The 21,303-nt window shown below is 36.6% G+C and overlaps 1 protein-coding gene across 1 annotated transcript; it reads left to right on the forward strand.

Annotated features, from left to right (window-relative positions):
• Positions 1-17,290: 17,290 nt before the first annotated feature.
• On the forward strand, positions 17,291-18,668 carry LOC110711146. Its single transcript, XM_021889527.1, has 2 exons — positions 17,291-17,707; positions 17,899-18,668. Exons 1-2 carry the CDS (start codon positions 17,542-17,544, stop codon positions 18,102-18,104), a joined length of 372 nt encoding a protein of 123 aa, XP_021745219.1. The 5' UTR covers positions 17,291-17,541; the 3' UTR covers positions 18,105-18,668.
• The last annotated feature ends 2,635 nt before the right edge of the window (positions 18,669-21,303 follow it).

The following is a 21,303-nucleotide window of genomic DNA, read 5'->3' on the forward strand; positions in this document are numbered from 1 at the left end:
CCTACTTAGCTTCATGGACGCATTTTCTAGGTACCATCAGATCTTCATGCACCCCGATGACCGAGCAAAAACGGCTTTCGTTACAAGTTTCGGGGTGTACAATTACAAAATGATGCCCTTCGAATTGAAAAATGCGGGGGCAACATATCAAAGGCTGGTTGATCAGGTATTCGCCGAGCAAAAAGGTCGTAACATGGAAGTCTATGTTGATGATTCTATTGTCAAAAGCAAGGAAGAAAAAGATTATGTTACGGACTTGGCCGAAACCTTCGCCACCCTTCGCAAGCACCAAATGAAACTGAATCCGAAGAAGTGTGTCTTCGGCGTGAAGTCAAGCAAGTTCCTCGGCTTCATGGTCAGTAAAAGGGGGATTGATGCTAATCCCGCCAAAGTGCAAGCAGCTTTGGATCTCCCCGAGCCGAAGACTAAGAGGGATGTTCAGCGCCTAGCTGGCAGAATGGCCGCCTTGTCCAGGTTTATCTCTAAAGCCTCATACAAAGGGCTACCTTTCTTCAAGGCGCTCAAACTCCCAAAATCAAAAGAGCTCATCTGGGGAGACGAGCAAAAGCAAGCCTTTCAGCAACTTCGTGAGCATTTGGCTCAACTCCCAACATTGGCAAGACCAGCTGAAGGAGAAACCCTATACTTGTATATGGCGGTTAGTCCGGCCACAGTATGTGCAGTGTTGGTGAGGGAAGAAGAAAAAGTTCAGCAGCCTATCTATTTTTTCAGCCACACTCTGACAGATACCGAGTAACGCTACCCCCTACTCGAGAAAGTTGCATATGTAGTAGTGGTAGCCGCTCGGAAGTTAAGGCCCTATTTTGATTCCCATTAAATAGTGGTCCTAACTGATCAGCCGCTGGAAAAAGTCCTCGGCAAGGTGGAAAAATCCGATAGACTAATGAAGTGGGCTTTTGAGCTCACCGAGTTTAGTATCAGTTACCAGCCGAGGGCAGCTATTAAGGCCCATGCCTTAGCAGATTTCCTAGCTAAGTGTTCTTATCAGGAGACGCTTGACGAAGGAAAGAGAATTTGGACCGTTTTCACGGAAGGATCTTCCACTTTGAATGGTTCGGGGGCAAGGGTCGTCCTAGCCTCACCCGAAGGCAAATCCTTTGAATATGCACTAACATTTTCTTTCAAAGCTTCGAACAACGAAGCCGAATATGAAGCAGAGATTACTGGCTTAGAATTGTGCATAGCATTGGAAGCCGAGCATGTCTGCTTAAAGATAGACTCTCAACTCATCGCAAAATCCAGGGTGAGTATGAAACTAAAGAGCCATCAATGGTGGCTTACCTCGCGAAGATCAAAATTGTTATTGTGAAGTTGAGAACTTTTGAAGTCGAGCTGATCCCAAGGGGTCAGAACGCACAAGCCGATGCACTTTCCAAACTTGCAAGTTCAACTTTAACTGAGTTAAACCGATTTGTATATGTGGAGGTGCGCCGAGAAAGAAGTGCGGACGACGCAATTAGCATATGCTGCGTTACACATGAAACGAGCTGGATGGATCCCATCCTAGCTTACAAGCTTCGGGTGAACTCCCCGAAAACCAAAAGTTAGCCTCTAAGATAAAAAGAATCAGCTTAAGATTCGTTGTCTTCGGAGGAGAACTTCTAAAAAAGTCCTTTTCAGCCCCACTATTGAAATGCATGGGTCCAACAGATACAGACTATGTCCTTCGAGAAATTCATCTCGGCATCTGCGGAAACCATATAGGGGGAAGAACCTTAGCCCACAAAGCGCTAAGGGTCGGGTACTATTGGCCAACCATGATCGCAAATGCAAAGGATCTGGTCCAAAAATGCGAGAAATGCCAAAAGTTCGCACCAGTCATCCATCTACCATCCCGAGATCTTTAGCCAATCTTAAATCCTCTTCCATTTGCCCAATGGGGATTGGATATATTGGGACCGTTTCCTATGCTCCTTATCAAAAAAGATGGATGATAGTCGGAATAGACTATTTCAGCAAATGTATCGAAGCCGAGGCTGCTTCGAACATTACAGAGCAAACTGTCAGGAAATTCATATGGAAAAACATAATCACTCATTTCGGAGTTCCGAAAGTTTTTGTCTTTAATCATGGAAGGCAATTTGACAATCTGCCGTTGAAGCAGTACACAGACCAGTTCGACATTAAACTGGCATATTCTGCAGTCTGTCATCCGCGGAGTAATGGTCAAGCCGAAGCTGCAAATAAGAAAATCCTCAACGCTCTCAAGAAGTGGGTTGAAGATAAAAAAATGCAAGTGGATAGAGGAGCTTCCTGGAACCCTCTAGTCACTTCGGACAACAGAAAAAGAGGCAACGGGCATTCACCCTTTGAGTTGGTGTATGGATCCGAAGCTATGCTTCCAGTGGAAATTGGCTAAGAAAGTCTGCGAGTAAATCTCTTCTCAGCCGAGGAAAATGAACAACTCATGAAAGATGAAAGGAATGGTGTCCTTCCAACAAGTGTATTCTTCCGATAGAAGGTTCAGAATTATTACAGAGTTAATTCTTCAGTAAGATCAAGTGATCAGAATGCCTAGGTGGAGGCCGCTTCCGATCAGTAATATCGAGGTACAATTGATATTACAGCTTAATCTTAACTGAACCCTTCGGGTCGAACCAAATCGAATCACCGATCCGAGACGACGAATTAATCCGAAAGGATTTAATGAGTCGACAAAGTTTTACGAATACAGACGTTGGATATCGAGCCTAGGGCGTCGAGACCGAGCGTCGCAAAATCACAAAGCGACAAGTATGAACATAGCCCTAGCACCACACTGGGCTAGCCATGTGGATGCTAGGCTAGTTCGAGCTAGCATGCACCTAGCATGGCTAGGCGCAAGCTTAAGCACACTAGGTGTGCTAGGCGCACCATCGCCGACGATCGCAGCTAGACCTGATCAAGTATGGCTCGGCCCGTTGGCCCGGCCCGGTTTTGGGCGGGCTTTGGGCAGAAATTTTCGGCCCGAAATCAGGTTGGGCCCGGCCTGGCCCGAAAATTTATTTTTTTAGGCGGGTTTGGGAATGCGTTTTTAAGCAATTTAGTTGATTTTTTAGGCCCAGCCCGAAAAGCCCGCATGGCACGACCACTTTGGGTGGGTTTGGGCACAAAAAATTCGGCCCGAAGCCTTGCCCAGCCCGGCCCGACCTGAGAAGTGGGCAAATTTTTTTAGCTTCGGCCGGCCCGAACCCGGGCCGGCCCACCCAATGATCACCTCTAATCGCAGCCTTAGCATCATGCCTAGGCGCTATCGCAGCCCTGGCATGATGCCTAGGCACCTTCGCTGCCTACCGCAAGCAATAGGCGCACCAGGGGCACCTGGCAGCCTGTCGCAAGCACCAGGAGCACCAGGCAGCCCATCGCAGCTAGCAGCGTGCTTGCTTGGATGCCTAAGTGCGCATGGCAGGGCCACACACACCAAGCATAGCAGTGCTAGGCTTCTTCCTCTGATACTCAAGGACACTGACAACTTGAAGTTTTCTCGGATGTAGGGAAAGGGGCCGATCTTTGGACTCGGTGATCTTCGGCGTATTGGTGAGTGGAACCTTTTCCTCGCTAATCCCAAGCACTTCGTAGTTGATGCCTGAGTTCCCTTCGTACAGCTCTGGGAAATCAAAGAAAACAAGAATGAGTTCAACTGAAAGAGTTAAGTTCACAAATCAATGAGCAATAAAAAATTTAAAAGACTTCGGCCCCAGCCGAATCCCTTACTGCCTTGGTATCTTCGGCTGAGGCCGACAACATCGAGCATCTTCTCTTGGAAGATGTAATGGAAACAAGGCAATCAGGTAATCGGCACATTCGCCATTCGGCTAGTAACCCCAGCCATTTTGTTTCGGTCAAACAGCTCCATTTGGCGGTGATCAATGTCAGTGAACTCATCAGGGTCGATGCTTGACATTTTGGGATCTGGTTTTCTTAGATATCGGGGAGCGCCAAAATAGTTCGGATGAGCTTCATCTGAGGGTGCTCGGATCCAAATCCATTGCCCTCTCCAATCCTTATCCGAGGTGTCATTCGGATAAGACGAAAGAAATCCCTTCTCATCCTTTATCTGCCACCACCCAGGGCCATGCCACTTGTTAGATTGGGTGTTCGGCATGAGTTTGTGAATGTAGTGAAAACAGTGAACGCTCGGCTCAAACCCATAAAATAAGCATACCCAAAGGTAGGTCATAATCCTTCGAACACTTACTGGGGTCAGCTGGGACAGGGATATATTGTATCCGTTCAGCAGTTATCTGTTTTATGACGAAAGAGTGAACGGGAAACCCGAAGCTCGTACTGCAGTTGCCGAGTGTAAACCCCGATATACCTAGGCGGGGGTCGATGAATCCTCTCATTAGAACTGAGCATTCGGCACCAGTAACCATCCTCTTTCATGATGCCGTAATAGATCTCGAGTTGTTCGACAAAATGGTACTGGGCATTATTCTCAATCCACCAAGAGTAGGGCGCAACATTCATTATGCCCTCATTCTCTCTGACTTCGGTCCACTCCCGTTCCTCAGGAGTCAACGGCCTTGATGCCGAAGCCTCACTTCGGCCAAAGGTATTGGCTTCAGCTGAATCTGTAGGGGGAATGCTAGTCAAAGGCACTGCACTCAGTGCAACTCCACTCGAAACAACGGCTCACCCAGTCCTAGCATTAGGGTTCTGGCCGCTGAGGAAAGGCATCATCGCCAAAGGGCGATTTCGCCTTAGAATTAGCTGCAGAACTTCCTCTTCTTCTTCCTCGGCGCTCGATTCAGGCCCAACTGGTTCTTTTCCCCGATCGTCGGCCATTTTTTAATTGAACGGAAGTTCGAAAAAGAAGAAAAAAGGAAAGAAGTTCAAAAATCAAGGAAAGTTGAGGGAATTTTAGAAAAAATTACCTCGATCAGGTGCGGAATTCGCCGATCTTTGAGTTTGGAGCAACGAATTTCACCCAAAAGCCTCGGATTGTTGGATATGTGTGAGAAACAAATTCGGGTATAGAGGAAAACTTAGTGAACTGCTGGGTTATTTGTGCAAATATGAGTAAGGTGAGCAAGGATTAAGGTGCGAGTGGCTTAAATATCTTTTGGAAGCAAGTTTTTCAAGGTTCACGCCATTAATAACCTCATTAATCCCACTTCACTCAATAATAATTCTTATTCTCCTCCAATTAATGGCCCACTAATCTACTCCACTTCCCCATTACTTCCAATTATTCTCAAGTTAACGGTTATTAGTATTAGTAACCTCTCAACTTCTCCTAATTAAAGTTGTCATCATTTGCTTCCCTCCAATTTTGCAAGTCAAAACCCGATTCGTTATTCTTCCAAACCGGGTCTGGGGGGCAAGTTGTTTGGGTCCAATTTATCTTCAATTGGGCCTAGTCCACAAATGATTCAATGCAAAGCCCAAAGGCAAGGTTCAACTCTCCAGCCCAATGCTAAGTCAGTCAACGGTCTAGTTCAAGTGGCAAGCTCATTTGACTCCAAGGGCCCAAGCCCCTCATTTTAGCAAAGGTATAAAAGCTAGCTTTCTCCTCACTTTACATTCATCGACAATCAGCCTCAAGCACTAAATCTCTTACATAGCACATTCTCTCTCTCTTTTAAACACCGTACTGACTTTGGCATCGGAGGGATCTTCCTCGGCACAACCCCGAGGCTAGTTTTACGTGTTCTTTGCTGTGCAGAAAATCCTTGGCTCCAGCATTATCTGGACCGAGACCAGTCTTCTCCACCTTAAAAGGGCCTGCCGAAGGCCCCATCGTTTTTATTCGAAACAACTACCATACACGATTTTATTGGTAGTGGAACGATAAATTATTTTTCTTTTAGTGTATGAATTTATTAAAATATTATTACTATTATTTATTTTGACTTGATATTATTTTGTTATGGTTGAAACTTGAAATTCTTAAATGAGTGACCCTCCATATTATTGACTGTTAAATTAATAAATTCTATATTGATGCATATATTGCCTTAGTGATACAATCGGAAAGGGAATAAAGAAACAAGTGAAAATATGACCCAATCTATGGTATTTATGTATTTCATTTATTTGTCATCAACTCTATGAGGATCTTAAGACGACTATATATTTGACTATATATTAAAGACCCTGAATAGTTCATTGGAGTAAATAAAGAAAGGTATCATTAGGAAAATATGTGATAGCTTAAGCTCTAACCTTTTATGCAACTGTTTTGTGTATTAAATAGCTAGAGGTTAAGGAAACTTTATGAATAATTGAGAGCTCATTTTTATACGTGGATGAACAAAATAATAAATTCATCCTATATATTGGATGTACAAACTCCACATTGAGTGGGACATAGTGTGATATGATGAAAAGGATTCAGATCATGCTATTAGTCTTATATTTCCAAATTTATATATTCCTACCAGAATTGAGATTGTAAATGATGATTTACATTCAACTAAATATACTCATTCCCAAAAGTGAATAAATAATTGTATGATGGAATGGATTACAATCATGTGTGTGTGACTGTGTGATGTATTCTTGATTACAATTCGTGTAAAGATTCACAAGCAATTCATATATGATTAAAGATTACTTATTTGAGCAGGAGTAAATGTTTTATGAGTTTAAGAAACTGATTACAAGCTAGTCCATATATAACTCTATAGCAAGTCAACTTAATTGATTAATATATTTGTTATACCCATGCTTATAAGTTATAAGCGATTGTGATTTAATGATTGATATAATTGAGCACGAGGAACATGATTAAGAGTTTATTTGAATTGTTATATTTATAAGCGCGCATATTTATGCATACACCTTATTATAATAAGTTTTAAAATATGTGTATATGAATACTTTGCTTGATAAATGAAATTGTCAAGATACTAAAAGAATTAAATGGTGCAAGGCATTTGTAAAGGTTGTTGAATTTTTGTTCCCTGTATGTAAGGTTTAGGGGGGGAGCTTATATTTTGTAATCCTTGCACATGACCAATTATGTTATATTAATGATTTGTTTGGTATATACATTAGCTTAAATGTCAAGGAATATAATTATTAAATATTTACCATGACACCATTTGGAAGATGGATATGATCAAATATCATTGTCTACATTAATAAGGCATTGTTGAGAACAGTTATATCAAGTAAAAATTGGTATATACCTAGATTATATGTAGGATGCTCTTAAAGAGTAAAATATGTTTGATAAATAAATTTGACATGTATCCATATTGTAATTGATGTTTTAGAATTAGTTATCATCAAATAAAGTATAATTAGTCGATTGTATGTCTTGCTGAAAAACGCATGTTGACATTCTTATATCACATCATATACATGACCATGCATGAGCGATTTGTATAAAGTGATCACTAATGTTGTTAGAATAATGAGAACTTAGATTTGAAAAATTAATGGATGTGATAATTTAGGTCATCCGGATTTAAAGTACCCATTATGAAAACTTGAACGTTTATTTGATATAAAGAAATAATGTTCTGACTTTATTTCATATCACATGTATGGACTAAAATAAAAGATATAACATTGTGATTGAACACTATTTGAATCATGTGATTTTTTTTAGTTTGATTTGATAAAAATCAAGAGATAAGTATTGTCTTTGAACAACTTTGTATGAAAACAAGTAATAGGTGAACATCACCATATATAGTGGTATTATGACATATGAGTAATTTTATTAGTGAAATAATCTCTTGATAGGGGCCATCATATGTAAGAACATAAGACATAAAATAAGAAAGAGACAACTGCACAATGCATGACTCCCTATTGATATTGATCTTCAGAAGAGAATCAATTTATGAAATATTTATCAAAATTACATTTGAAAATTACATTATTCCTTAGAAGAGATAAAAATTTGTTAATTATGGTTCTCCTAAACGATGAAATTTTTTGCACATGAAATTATATTCTAAGTTGGTCAAGAATTTGACGCTCCTATATTTGAAATATTTTACCAACTTAGGGGGAGAAGAACCGGAATAAGTTGGCAAAAAATTGGAGTTATTACTTGATCTCCATAATCGGTCATGTGAAAAGTTTAAATGTAAGGCCAACGGTTATCTATATATTATCAAGATATGTTGTGCATTACTCTATAATTTGATTTGTAATTAGTTATGACCCATCTAGAGGTGTAAAAGATACATTTTGGCATAGTGAAATTATGTGCATACATTGAGATAAATCTTGCCAATATTTATTAATTGAACCTCTACGTACACATAAAGTGTAGATTATATGATCGGTTCCAATTTAAAGATGTGATACATGGCAAGAAAGTGCACTTGATCATATTTTTGAAGAGTTTAAAACATCGATATAATAATATTGTATGAAATATCCCAAAAGTGGAATAGATATCTGAATTTTATTAGATGACCAAAGTATGATGGTACCAATGAAAATGTATTCAGAAACGATTTTGAATAGCATGCAAATGATATATACATGAAATACTAGTATACAATGAAACCGACAAATATGTATATGCATTAAGTAATGGACTTGTGAAGAGGGGATCTAAATTATACGTCCATTTTGATGTTGACATAATTATGATTATGATTATGAAAAATTAAAGAGCTCATGGACCAGAACTCCAACAAAATATGGATCCTAAAATCCACATTGTACAATGTTTTGCATTTTTTAGTCTTACATTCATGTCCATGTATAGGAAGCAGATATGCTCATTTGTCATATACATATATCATCTATAGTTCATCATTGTATGATATTTTTCTTTACTCATATATCCTTACTTTTCATAATGCATTTAAAATTATTAGCATTGCTTCCAAATTATAGCTTTGATATATAAATGAATATGCATGCCAAGCATTGTAATAATTTGCATGTTTTATGAAAGCATATAAGAAGATATTCAAACTCCAATTAACTAATGGTTTTAGAAGCATATAATGTTCTATAGCATGTTATGAACCATGAATAAAATTAAGACTAGTTCCTGAAAACTTAGACATTGTTTATGTATATGTCTATTTTAAAAGGTTTACTTTTGATTATTGCAACATTGATGAGATGTTATCCTAAACTCTACAAGATTATTTTGGACTAAATTCATGACATCTCAACCTGAAGTTTAAGTATGTGAGAGTTGTAATATTTTATTATTTGTATTCTTAAGAGAACTCTCAAAATAATATAAAATGTATACAGAATTGCAATTATGAAATACTTATCCGTGTGAATAATTTTGTTCTAGCCCGAAAGAACCAGAAGCGATGCATTGAGATGATTCATGTTACCAATAATTCTTATTTGACAATGATGATATCTATATGTTTTACGAGTGTTTGGTCAAATGTTGATAAATTTTCAGCTATATATTAATGACCTCAGAAGAAGGTACAAGTAAGTCAAATATATATAAATGGATAAGAACCATTATTTTTTATATCAGGATATGTGTTTATCTAAAATGAGGTTATTATCAATATATATGTATTTGGAATTTTGTCAAAACATTGATACATAAAAAAGAGATATATACATCATTACATTCTATGTGTATTATTCTCATAATTCAGATGACAAGAAGATAATATAACGTTTCAATTGAAGATTTGAAAACTCAAGTTAAATTTTGGAAAATCAATTATCAATGAAGATTTTGTTGCTATATAGGAGAAGTTGCTGGTGTCAGTATTGGATCCATTGCATTGAAGATCTAAAGTGATTTAAAAATTTGGGGGAGAAAATATGCGTTACACTCTTTTTCCCTAAACCATGATTTTGTCCCACTGGGTTTTCTTGGTAAGTTCTTAACGAGGTAGCATCTTAAGCGTATTATGAAGAATGATGTACTCTTTTACCTTCACTAGGTTTATCCCACAGGATTTTTCCTAACAAGGTTTTGACGAGGCATAATCTTCAACAATGGACATCCAAGATTCCAAGGGGGAGTGTTATGAAATAATAGTTTTGAATGTCCATTATGCATTGCTTTGTAACCCCCTTAACATTATTACATCTCTTAGTAACCCATTGTAACTCCCTTTGCCTTATTATTTCCCATTGTAACTCTTACATTATTGTGACTCTTTATTGTTCTTAGGGAGTTACTATATTCACTTATACATGTATACATAGTAGTGATTGCCTAATGAAAGATATGGATAATATAATATTCTCTCTACATCTTCCACTTTTCTTCTTCCTTTCCTTTAGTTTACAACAATTGTTTGAGTTTTTTTTTTTTTTTTTTAAAAAAAAAAGAAATAAAATAAAAAATTGAATTACTTTATTAAAATTAAACCGTTTTCTCAAAAAAAAAAAAAAAAAATCTCGAAACCCAACAACCACCGCAAAGGTCCACACTCCATTACTCTTACTACTCTACAACCCCCACTACAACCCGAACACCTTGATCCACCGCTACCATAGCCGCAAACCCCGACCCTACCCATAACCCATTGAAACCATAGTCGACCCACCTGAAAACCCACCTGCAATAATCTCACTCGCTGAAACCTAATCGGAAAAGGGTGGGATTCGTCGACGGGGTAGGGGAGGGGCTAGGTGGGGGTTCACTAGTAGCCGAGTAGGGTTGGGGCTGGGTGGGGGACTAGGGGGTTCACGTGTAGAATCGTCGCCGAAATAAGTGGGGTCAATGGATGTGGTTGGGGTGGTGGGGGTTTACGGGTACGGTCGCCGAAATGGATGGATTGGGTGGGTTCACCAGCTAGGGTGGGGGCTAGTGGGGTTTACCGGTAGGGGTTGGGCTGGAGGTGGAAGGTTAGGGTGAGGTGGTGGATGTTGGGCTGTGGGGTTGGAGGGCTCCCAGAGTAGTTGTTTTTTTTTTTTTAACTTCGTACTTTTTTTAATTTTAATGTAGTTAGATTAGTTAGTTGTGTGCGTTACCAAAAAAAAAAAAAAAGATTAGTTAGTTTTGTTAGTTAAGTTTTAATTAGGATTTAATTTAACTTTAAAAATAAAATAAATTGGCTAATTAGGATTAGTAAAATTTTAAATACATATATCATGTATGTAACCTGTTATAGCAGGTCATAGGGGTGTACACCAGTCCAAAACCGGACCGGACCTGGACCGGACCTGTTTGGACCGGGGACCTGAATTAGAGAATTTTGAGGACCGGAGACCGGACCTGAATCAACAGGTCCGGTTTCGGGTCAGACCTGAAAATTCAGGTTCGGTCCGGGTTTAGACCTGAACAGACCTGAATTTGTATTTTCCCTTTTTTTTTCTTTATTCAAGCCAAAGTTTTGACTAAAAACTATCATCAACAACCTCCTACGAACAACCCACCACCACTAATACATACACCCCTACGCACAGCCCACCACCACAAGCTTCTTTCCTTCTACCACCGACCCCAACTCACCCCTTAACCACCTTAACCCCCTTAACCCAGACACCATAACCCCAACAACCCAGACCCATTGATACCCACCCATAACCCAGAAAAACGAAAAAATTGAAAAAAAAACCCACCACCGTCAGGCATCCACCGCACCCACAACCCAGAAAAACAAAAGAAAAAGAAAAAAACCCAAATCGATTCCACACATACATCCAACATCCGAACAAAAAACAAAAAAACGAACAAAAAAATCGCAAAAAACAAATTATACATAAATTGTCAGAAAATCCGAGAAAAAAAAAAACAGAAATTTCGAAAAAATAGATCTACAAACTTAAATTACAAAATTTATAATTTTACATTACAATTTCATTAAAAAAGATAATTATAATCGTAAATTATGTGAAAAATAAAACTAGATCTACATACTAACCTATATTCAACTAAAACTAAAGTATAAACAAACTCTGGTGACGGCAGATGGTGGACGACGGGGCCTCGATGTTGGACGACGGTGCTCCAATCCCACGATGCTGGAGCCAGGAAGAGAGAAGAGGAGAGGAAGAGGAGTCGTTGAGAACCAGAAAGAAAGGGTGAGATTGAGAATCAGAGAGGAAGAGGGGAGATTGAGAATTAGAGAGGAAGAGGGGATACTGAGAATCAGAAAGGATAAGAGAAAAGGTGAGAGGAGAAGAGGCGTTGCTGAATAGTTGAAGTATTAGGTTTTTTAGGCTTTTATATTTTTTTTATATATATATTATATAAAAAATCCGGGTTTCAGGTCCGGACCTGAAAACCCCGGTTTTGGACCTGATCCGGACCGGAACCGGAAACCTTGAATTTCAAGGACCGGGACCGGACCTGAATCTACAGGTCCGGATCAGGTCCGGTCCCAACAGGTCCGGTTCAGGTCGGTTTTCAGGTCCGGTCCTGTTTATGTACACCCCTAGCAGGTCATGTACAAGTTGTGTCTTGTTTATAGAAAAAACATATCAAAGTTTATCTTGTTCAATAATAATCGAAAGTTTGTCTTGTTTAAAGAAGGTCATGTAAAGTTTGTATTATTCTTGAGAATTTAAAGGGAGAAAGAATTTTAAGATCACACAAACTTCAATACAGTTATGTTGTTCAAGAATAATCAAAAGTTTGTCTTGTGCGTTAATTTATTGTAAGTTGAGTTCAAGTTATCCTTTATAATACAAAAAATATTATTTAATTTCAAAAAAAAAAAAAAAAGTTATTATTTTTCTAATAATAAACTTTATCTTACAAAAAACTTGTAATGTATTAGATTAATCATATTAACCTTTATAATATGTAATCATGAATCTAAAAGATATTACACATTAAAATAAAATTCAAACCAACGACAACAAATTAAAAATTACCCTTTAATTGGTTAAAGTTACCATAAAAACAGTTAATTAAAGTTACCCTCAAACTGACCGTCTTACATTAAAATTAAAGTACACTCGTCTTACACAAGACTTATTAATAAAGCCGACTATTTGTTAACTTATTGTAAGATAAGTTAAAACTAACCTAAAAGTATTTATAGTTACATTTGCAGCATATTATAAAAGTTACCATTTTTTTAATACAAATTTTATCCTTAAAAAACACGTACTCATTATTTATTAGATTAATCATATTAACCTCCATTAGATAATACACATTGAAATACAATCGAACACATTATAAATCAAAAGTTGCCCCTTAAATAGGTAAAGTTACCATTAAAATTGCTCTCAGATTGATCGTCTTTCAATAAAATAAAAAAATTTCGCCTTATACAAAACTTATCATTTTTAGATTTTCTCAACAATATAATATGCATGCTCTAATAAATTCCAAATCATAGTGCATTTAAATTTAATTTATTTATTTGTTTTTTTTTTTCTAAAAAATGAGTAAATACATTGAACTTTTTCTATGATTCTAAATATTAACTATTTTTTATGCGTATATTTTTATTAATTTTTATTTGTTAGATATAATTTATCTTTTTAAAAAAAATTGAGCTTATCATGTGTGACACGATATTCATATGTGGCTTGAAGTTGTTTGTACTTATTTGTAATATTACAAAGTTACAAATAATATGAAATTGAGGTAGTATATTGAGATATATACTCTCTTTATTTATTTTGGGATACTTTGCAAAATAACACCACAAAAAAACCCAAAATTAGATTATACTACCACAAAAAAAAAAAAAAAAATATAACACCACAAAATAACCCAAAAGTTTGATTTTACCACCTCTTAACAGATTTTTGGATGGAATCCATTAGTATGGGCAATAATAGACACGTGTCAAATGCTTATTGGTTTAAAAAATAAATTAATAAAAAGAAAAAATAAAAAAGAAAAAAGAAAGAATAAAACCTTAACCTCTACCCCACCCAGCAACAATTGCCCTAGCCGTTGATAGCCTAACCCAAGCCGTGCAGCACCCCCTGCCCTCACGAAAACCGGCGAAATTAGCCCAACCACCCCTTCCCCCTCCTCAATATCACCCCTTCCCCCCTTAATCGAGGCTGCAATTGATGATTCATGGGTTGCTAAGTATGGCAGGTGAGGGAGAATCGGTGTTGCTACGGTGTTGGGATGTCGTGGTTGGTGATTTTGAGGGGTTTGCGTGGGTTGGTGCGGTGCATGAGGTTCTTTGGAGGTGAGGTGGTTGCGGGCCTGCTTTGGTGTTGTTGATGTTGAGAGGCTAGGCGAGGCGAAGCAGGTGGTGGTTTTCGGGGAGGGGGAAGTGATTTTTGAGGAGGGAGAAGGGAGGAAGGGGTGGTTTTTTGGGAGGGGGAAGGCAAGAATGGGTGGTTGGGCTGGTTTTGCCGATTTTATTTGGTGGGGATAGGGGGTGCCGACGGCCTGGGTTAGGGTATCGGCGGTTGGGGCTGGTGGCGCCGATGGTGGGGCTGGCTAGGTGATGCGGTGTCGAAACGCACACAAATTAATAATAATTACCCTAAGACTACTAACTTTTAATTAGCGGAAGTAGGGGTCGATCCCACGAAGAATGTGCTTGCAAATAACTAAGAATAAGATTCAAGACACTTAACCAAGACTCAAAACAGTAAAAGAAACGATTGGGGGGAGTTTAAGAATAAGGAATAAGGAACAACTAACAACTAAATCTAACTAGGAACTTAAACTTACAGGAACAAGAACAGAAAAGGAACTTGAGATACTTAGCAACTATATATAGAAATCCACCATGCAAATGTATAATCCCGAACATAATACTTAACCCTTTAGAATAGCTTGACTTATAGAACAAGTTCCTCTGTTTCCCCTTATTAATGGTTAGATCCCGTACGACTTTCACTAACCCTAACCAACAGATAACCCCTACCTGATGACAACATTAGGAACTAGGAAAGCATCAAGCCTAGACAATTATGACATTATTGGAACACGGTTTCACCTAGATCAAGAATTACTTTACAATTAATAGAGTGGAACGTCCTCTACAAATGGTTGCTACTTCATTAACATTCCCAAAAAATTACGGGCTTAGTAGTATTAATTAGCAATAAAAATCAGACCCAAACAAATAGTTGCGCACCTACATATAAGAAATCATCATTTATATGAACAAATCAATAATTCAAGAATACTCTAAAGCATTAATCATTAAAACCAACAATACTCGTCTCAAATACTTAACACATGGCTTCAATCTATTAGTTACTGGGCATAACAAACTAAGGACTCATAAAAGAAAACGAAACAAGAACCTATCAAGTTCCTCAAATTCAGATTTGAGTTCCTCTCTGGTTGCTCCGAGTTCCTCCGCTACAATGTATCACGAACAGTGACGAACGACTCCTAACCCTTGAGGGGTTTTGGAGTGAAGCCTCCCTTCTCTAGTGTTTTCCCATTCTCTCTAATTTCGTGGCTTTAACATATTTCACTTTAACGAATGTACCCTTGCCCACTACAACTGCCAACTAACCCTTACCCTGTTCCCATTACCGAAATTACCACCACAACCACCAACGTCGCCGAATTTGCTACCACAACCACCATCTAGACCTCCAAAAAATAGCCACCGGCACGTCACTGTCAAGTGCCAAATTAAAGTAGACAAGACCCACCCTTCAACAAATTAACAACCACCACAATCCATACCACCAGATCTGTATACTTGAGCAAATTAACAAGAGAAAAGTAAAAAATACCCACACCACCAACCACCGTCACATACTTGAACAAATTTTTAAGAATTGAGAGCTTGTAGGTTGAATTTGATTATGGTGGTTTCAGATCTGGAATAACAGCCCAAATTCGACCACCATGGCTTCGATTTTGATAAACTTAACACTTCTAGAGAGTCGAGGCTTATGCGGTGAAGATGAAAGAGGGTGATTTGTGCGGGGAAGAGAGTCGTCGGTGACGCCACAAAGGTGGAGGTGACGAGAGAGGGTGACTTTGTGCAGGGAGGAGAGTCGCCAATGATGCCGCGAAGGTGGAGGTGACGAAAGAGGGTGACTTGTGCATGGAGGAGAGTCGCCGCTGACGCCGCGAAGGTGGAGGTGACGAGAGAGGGTGGTGATTGATGTTTGGCGGTGTTTCAATAATAAGGGTGGTGGTGACGGTGGTTTCCATGGATAACCTGGAGGAGGAAAGGTGGTTTAAAAAATTATGGGTTTTGGTGAGTGACTGAGGTGAGAGAGGATGGAAGGTAATAAGAATATGGTGGTTTAATGATGTTGAAAAAGTGAGGGTAAATAAGTAAAAGTGTAGTGTTAAAGTTTTCAATTAAGAAAACAGGTTGAGTAAAAAGAAATTTCCTAAAAAAGAATACATGTCAATTGATAAAGAATGGAGGAAGCATATAAGAAAAAACAGTCATGAAAACCTTGTTTAGACATTGCAATGTTTAGAATCTAAATGTCGATTTTTTTAATGATTTAATATATTGATAATTAAAGATTTTTGTGAACAAAAGTTTACATTAAAAAACATGAAAGTAAAAAAGAATACATTAAATAGATATGGAGGTAGTTCTTTCTAGCTTATACTCCCTCCATTCCCAAATGATTTTCCCATTTGTGAAAAACACAAAAATTAAGAAAGGGAAGGAAAAAGTGGTACTCGTACAAGTACATAGGAAAGCTAATTTGACAATAATTTAGATAGATGATACATGAGAAAGATAAATCGACAATAAAGTAGAGAAAAAAATATCTTATTTTTTCCAAGGACCAATAAGATTAAAGTATAAAAGAGAGTAAACCATGTGTTTTTATTGACAACCAATAGAATTGGAGAATACAATTATCCATAAATGGTAAAAATATAAAATGAAAAGATTAGGGCGCCCAAAATGGAAACTGAGAAAATTATTTGGGGACGGAGGGAATATTAATAAAAAAAAAATGTCAAAATTACAAATCATTTACAACCTGACTAAAGTTAACCAAATTGAACTGTTCGATTAATACTTTTCCCTAACCAAAGTCCACTGCAGATCTTATGAGCCCATGTCAACTTATCCCGACCAATTTGGCCTATACGTGATTTATATGTCCCATTTAAGCACCAATTCGATTATAATACAAATTGATATTAACCTGAACTCGCATCCAGGGCAAACTCTCTCCTAAACAGATCCATATCAAACCAACGTGATCATAACCCAAATCAATCACTACCTGATTCAAATTGTAACCCTACAATAATAAACTAAAACCAAACTGAATCACTACTTATCAAGATCGACTCAATCTAACCCGCCAGCCAAATAAACCCGTATCAATCTGAACCAAAATCAAACCGTGAACCCGAATAGACAGTAATTGGACTTTTAGTGGTATCGGACTAGACATTCCATAATTAATTGTGTCTTCTAGCAAGCAAAATTCAGATTTATAGGGATTTTGGGATGATATTAATAGTATATGTAATCTATGTATCCTGTCCCAGCACTAAGCCCAAGACAGCATAGAATGACCCAAACCCTGACCTTTCTGTTCCCTCCACTTTATTACCCTATACTCTCCTTTTGCCAATTGCCTTTTTAATTCTCCACTTTCCAAAACCTCCAGTTTATTATTTCCAATAATAATTTTCTCTTAAAATCTTTGAGAAACCAAAAGAAGAATTCTACACCATTTCTGATTTTCCATAAATTAATTGCCCTTTTCTTGGGCATCAATCTGCCGCCATTAGCAGAGAAAATGGACAGAATGATTGAAAAAGCAAAGGAAGAATTACAAATGCTTGAAACTGATCATCCTAATCGTTTTGATTACCTTAAAAACGAGCTTAAATCATTTATCACTCTTCTAGAATCTCAAATTCTTCCTGAACCTTTGCCTACTACTTCATCTGCCACCACTCAAGGTTCGTTCTTTTTTTTGGGGTTTTTGTTTCGTTCTCGAACACTCCTTCTGTTTGAAATTAATTGTCACGTCCATGTTGCAATTTGAATTTATAACGTCACAACTAAATTACTTTTGTACTTCTAATGTTTTTTCTTACTCATGGAATGTCAATAAATTCTAATTCGTTATTTTATTTTGTGGGTTTTGCAGCATCAACAAGTATGAAGAGGAAAAGGGTCAGTTTGAAAAGGAGGAAGGTGGAAAATGGAAGATGGGAAAATGATTATAGTAAAATTGAATATAATAATAAAAAGGTAACAAGTCATAGAGATAGGGTTGATGTCGTTCTTGAAAAGGCTCAAGCTTGTTTGTGTAAGATTCAGGAGTACAAATGTAGTATGGTCTTTGCTAAATAAAAATTAAAAACTAAGCTTGTTTGAGCGAGGTTTCAATTCGATAGAACGTTTCTCTTTACATATTTAAAGGAAAAGATAAAAAAATAAATTGAATTAACATTGTTTTGAATACAACAATTTTTTGTAACAAGTTGTATGCTCAATCTTTGTGTTTGCTTAGTGCTACTTTGCTAGATTGTGTTCTTGGCTTCTTGCCCTTGTTGCGGTCATTGAGTGGTCACATCGATAACCTTTTGGGTTCTTGGGTTGACTGGGTCTTTTGATTAATCCATAACGAAATGAAATTGATACACATTTTACGAATGGTTGGAGCATTCCGAGGCTCCTAGCATATTATAACTATTGGAGCAATAATGTAACGTTTTGGAATTTGTATGCTAAAGTGCCCAATTAATTAGAAGACTGAGTAATATGCTAATTGATGTATAGAAGTTACTTGTGGGCTACATAAGAACAAGTGAGTCCTACATAGTACTCCCTTTGTTTGTTTTTTTTTTTGTTTTTTTAAGTGCCTCATAGTGACATGATATATATGTCAAAGTAAGTCTAATGAATAGTGCTAAAATTCCAAATGAGGCACTTAAAAAAAATGGAGGGAGTAATAACTATCCTTAAGTTTGAAATTTTTTATATATATTTCGAGTGTAAGGTGTTGTTAATGTTAGTTTTTGTCATTTGATAGTTGTGATTACTCATGATTAATGATCAAAATGAGTAAATTTACTTTTAAGTGTACTATGCACTCGAATGTATATAAAAATATTTACATTTATGCTTTAAACTCCCTCCGTTTTTTTAAGTGCCTCATACCCTTGGGTACATAGTTTTAGGTAAAATAATAATATAGTATTCCTTCCATTTTGTAATAATTGCAACACTTTTCTTTTACATTCATTTCATAATAGTTGCAACACTTCTTCTTCTAGTAAGGACCCAATACTATTTTATTATTTCTCTCCCACTTGCCCCACTTGCATAAATATTTAATTATTTCTCTCCTACAAAGCCCACTTGGCCACTTATACCGCAAAATACAAGTTGATCTTTTTTATCAACTTGTTTTGTCAATCAACAGGGTAACACCGTCTTTTCCATCATTAAACTTGGGACAATTTGGTAATAGCATTTATTGTGACTCGGCATCTTTGCCACACACGCACGTCTACGTGTATTTGCTGCAATTTCAGGCGTTACGTCAATTTTGCTGTTATATGACTTATATCCTCAGCTACCCCATGTCTCATAAATGCAACTACCCCTTTTAATTATTCAATTTCTTTTATTTTTTAAATTGATGTATTGATATTACTTTGTTTTAATATCAATAATAAATGCAACTAAGAGAGAGAAAATAAAGAGCGAGAAGTTTAGAGAGAGAGCATGTTAGCTGATTTTATTTAAACCAATTGTATAATAATAATATAAACTTAAGTAATTAAAAAATTTCACAGTAACCCAATATCATATTACTTATCCATTAGTCATTAACAGTTGTTATTGCATTCATTACATACGTTAATTATACTGTCAAAAATTAAAAATAGGCGCAAAATATAAATGAATAAAAAGAATTGGTTTGTCATTATCATAAATGCAATTACCCCCTTTTAAGTATCCTTTTTTTTTTCAATTGATGTATTGATATTACTTTGTTTTACCACTATGACCTCAAATTCTCCTGAGCTATGTTGTGAGTAATGGGCATGGGCAGTAGGTTATGTTTGTAATTATGCGGGTCTGACTTCACTTATGGTGAAGCCCAGTATGTCCCTCCATATAATATTTGGGTCAGATGTAGTTGTGAGTAATGGGCAGTAGATTATGAATGAATTTAAGCCATTATGTTTTGTCCCAAATCCCCATTCACTTTATATAGTGACGAAGAGATAAAGGCCAATATGTTTTATGTTTAATGTGTTTACCAATTTATTAATAATATTATTAATTTAGTTCACATGGTATTCAAATTTGTAAGCTTACTAATTGTATCTAGTTTAACTTGTTTCAATTAAAACGTGTTTCTGTTGAGAAACATGATTGAATTGAACTTCACATGTGGTAATTAAAGTCAATGAAGACTTTACTAAGTACAATAATTTGTATAAAGTACAATAATGTATATTATTGTATTCAATTATTTTGGCTATATAAATGAAAGTTCACGTATTGTGAACTTAAGTTGAAAAACAAGAAAAGAGTTTTCCTACCATTCTACTACTTACTTCCTATCTTCATCCCTTCACTGATAAATATCTTACCATCAGTAAAATATTTTTAACACGTTATCAGCACCAGTTTTCAGTCAGGTATATTTATACCTACTTCTAAAAATTTATAACAAATAATACTATCTACTTCTAAATGTTTCGAGGAGTATGCTCTATAGTTGCCCATATTTGGGATCCTCTATACCAGAAACTCAAACATTTACTGTATTATATATACCTCAAAAACAACGGTGAAAGTTCTCTTTTGTTTTATTCATGTTGATGTTTCTTTGTTTGATTCATGTTGATATTACATACTCATTTTACGTAAATTTGTATCTTAGTTATTATAATTGCTAAGTAGTAGCTTTGCATGCATATTATTATTAACTAGATTAACAAAAAGATGCAGCCTTTTTATACTTATTATTTTTCTTACTTTTACATACTTTTTGTGTTTCTTTCCGTTTTTCGAACTCATGATCTTTTATAGATATTAGGGCTCTCGGACCACTATGGCTTGCATTCCCAATGTGATAACCTTTTACAATTATAAATATATATATTTAGACCATAATTTTTGTCAGTATATTAGATTGTTATATGATATTTTTTCAGTTGTACAGAACAGTAACGGATAAACCTACCTCTATAAAAGACGGATTTTTCCCCCAATTTCACCACAAATCCTTTCTCTTCCCACTTATTATCCAAAAATCACCTAAAAAAAAATTTTTTTTTCACCCCCTTCTTCTCCGATATGTTCCCCGACGACGGCAACCAAAACACCCACAACTTCACTTTTGAGGAAGATTTAATGAAGATAAAACAATATTTCCTTCTAATTACGGCGCTTGTAATTTTATTAGTAGCAATATTAATTTTTGTCATTATGTATAAGTAAAACTCACTTATTTTGTCGTTTTAGTATATTAAAAGCTTGTTTTTGTTTTATTATGTATGTTTGTTGTTATTAATCATCATTGTATAAT

This window comes from Chenopodium quinoa, unplaced genomic scaffold (assembly GCF_001683475.1).
Source record: "Chenopodium quinoa cultivar QQ74 unplaced genomic scaffold, ASM168347v1, whole genome shotgun sequence".
Classification (NCBI taxonomy): Eukaryota; Viridiplantae; Streptophyta; class Magnoliopsida; order Caryophyllales; family Amaranthaceae; genus Chenopodium; species Chenopodium quinoa.

What these genes read in the sequence shown, in the direction of transcription:
- LOC110711146 (XM_021889527.1), top strand. Translation starts at nt 17,542, where the DNA reads ATGGACAGAATGATTGAAAAAGCAAAGGAAGAATTACAAATGCTTGAA. An exon ending in TTCATCTGCCACCACTCAAG is followed by an intron (nt 17,708 to 17,898) that starts GTTCGTTCTTTT and finishes TGGGTTTTGCAG; the next exon opens with CATCAACAAGTATGAAGAGG.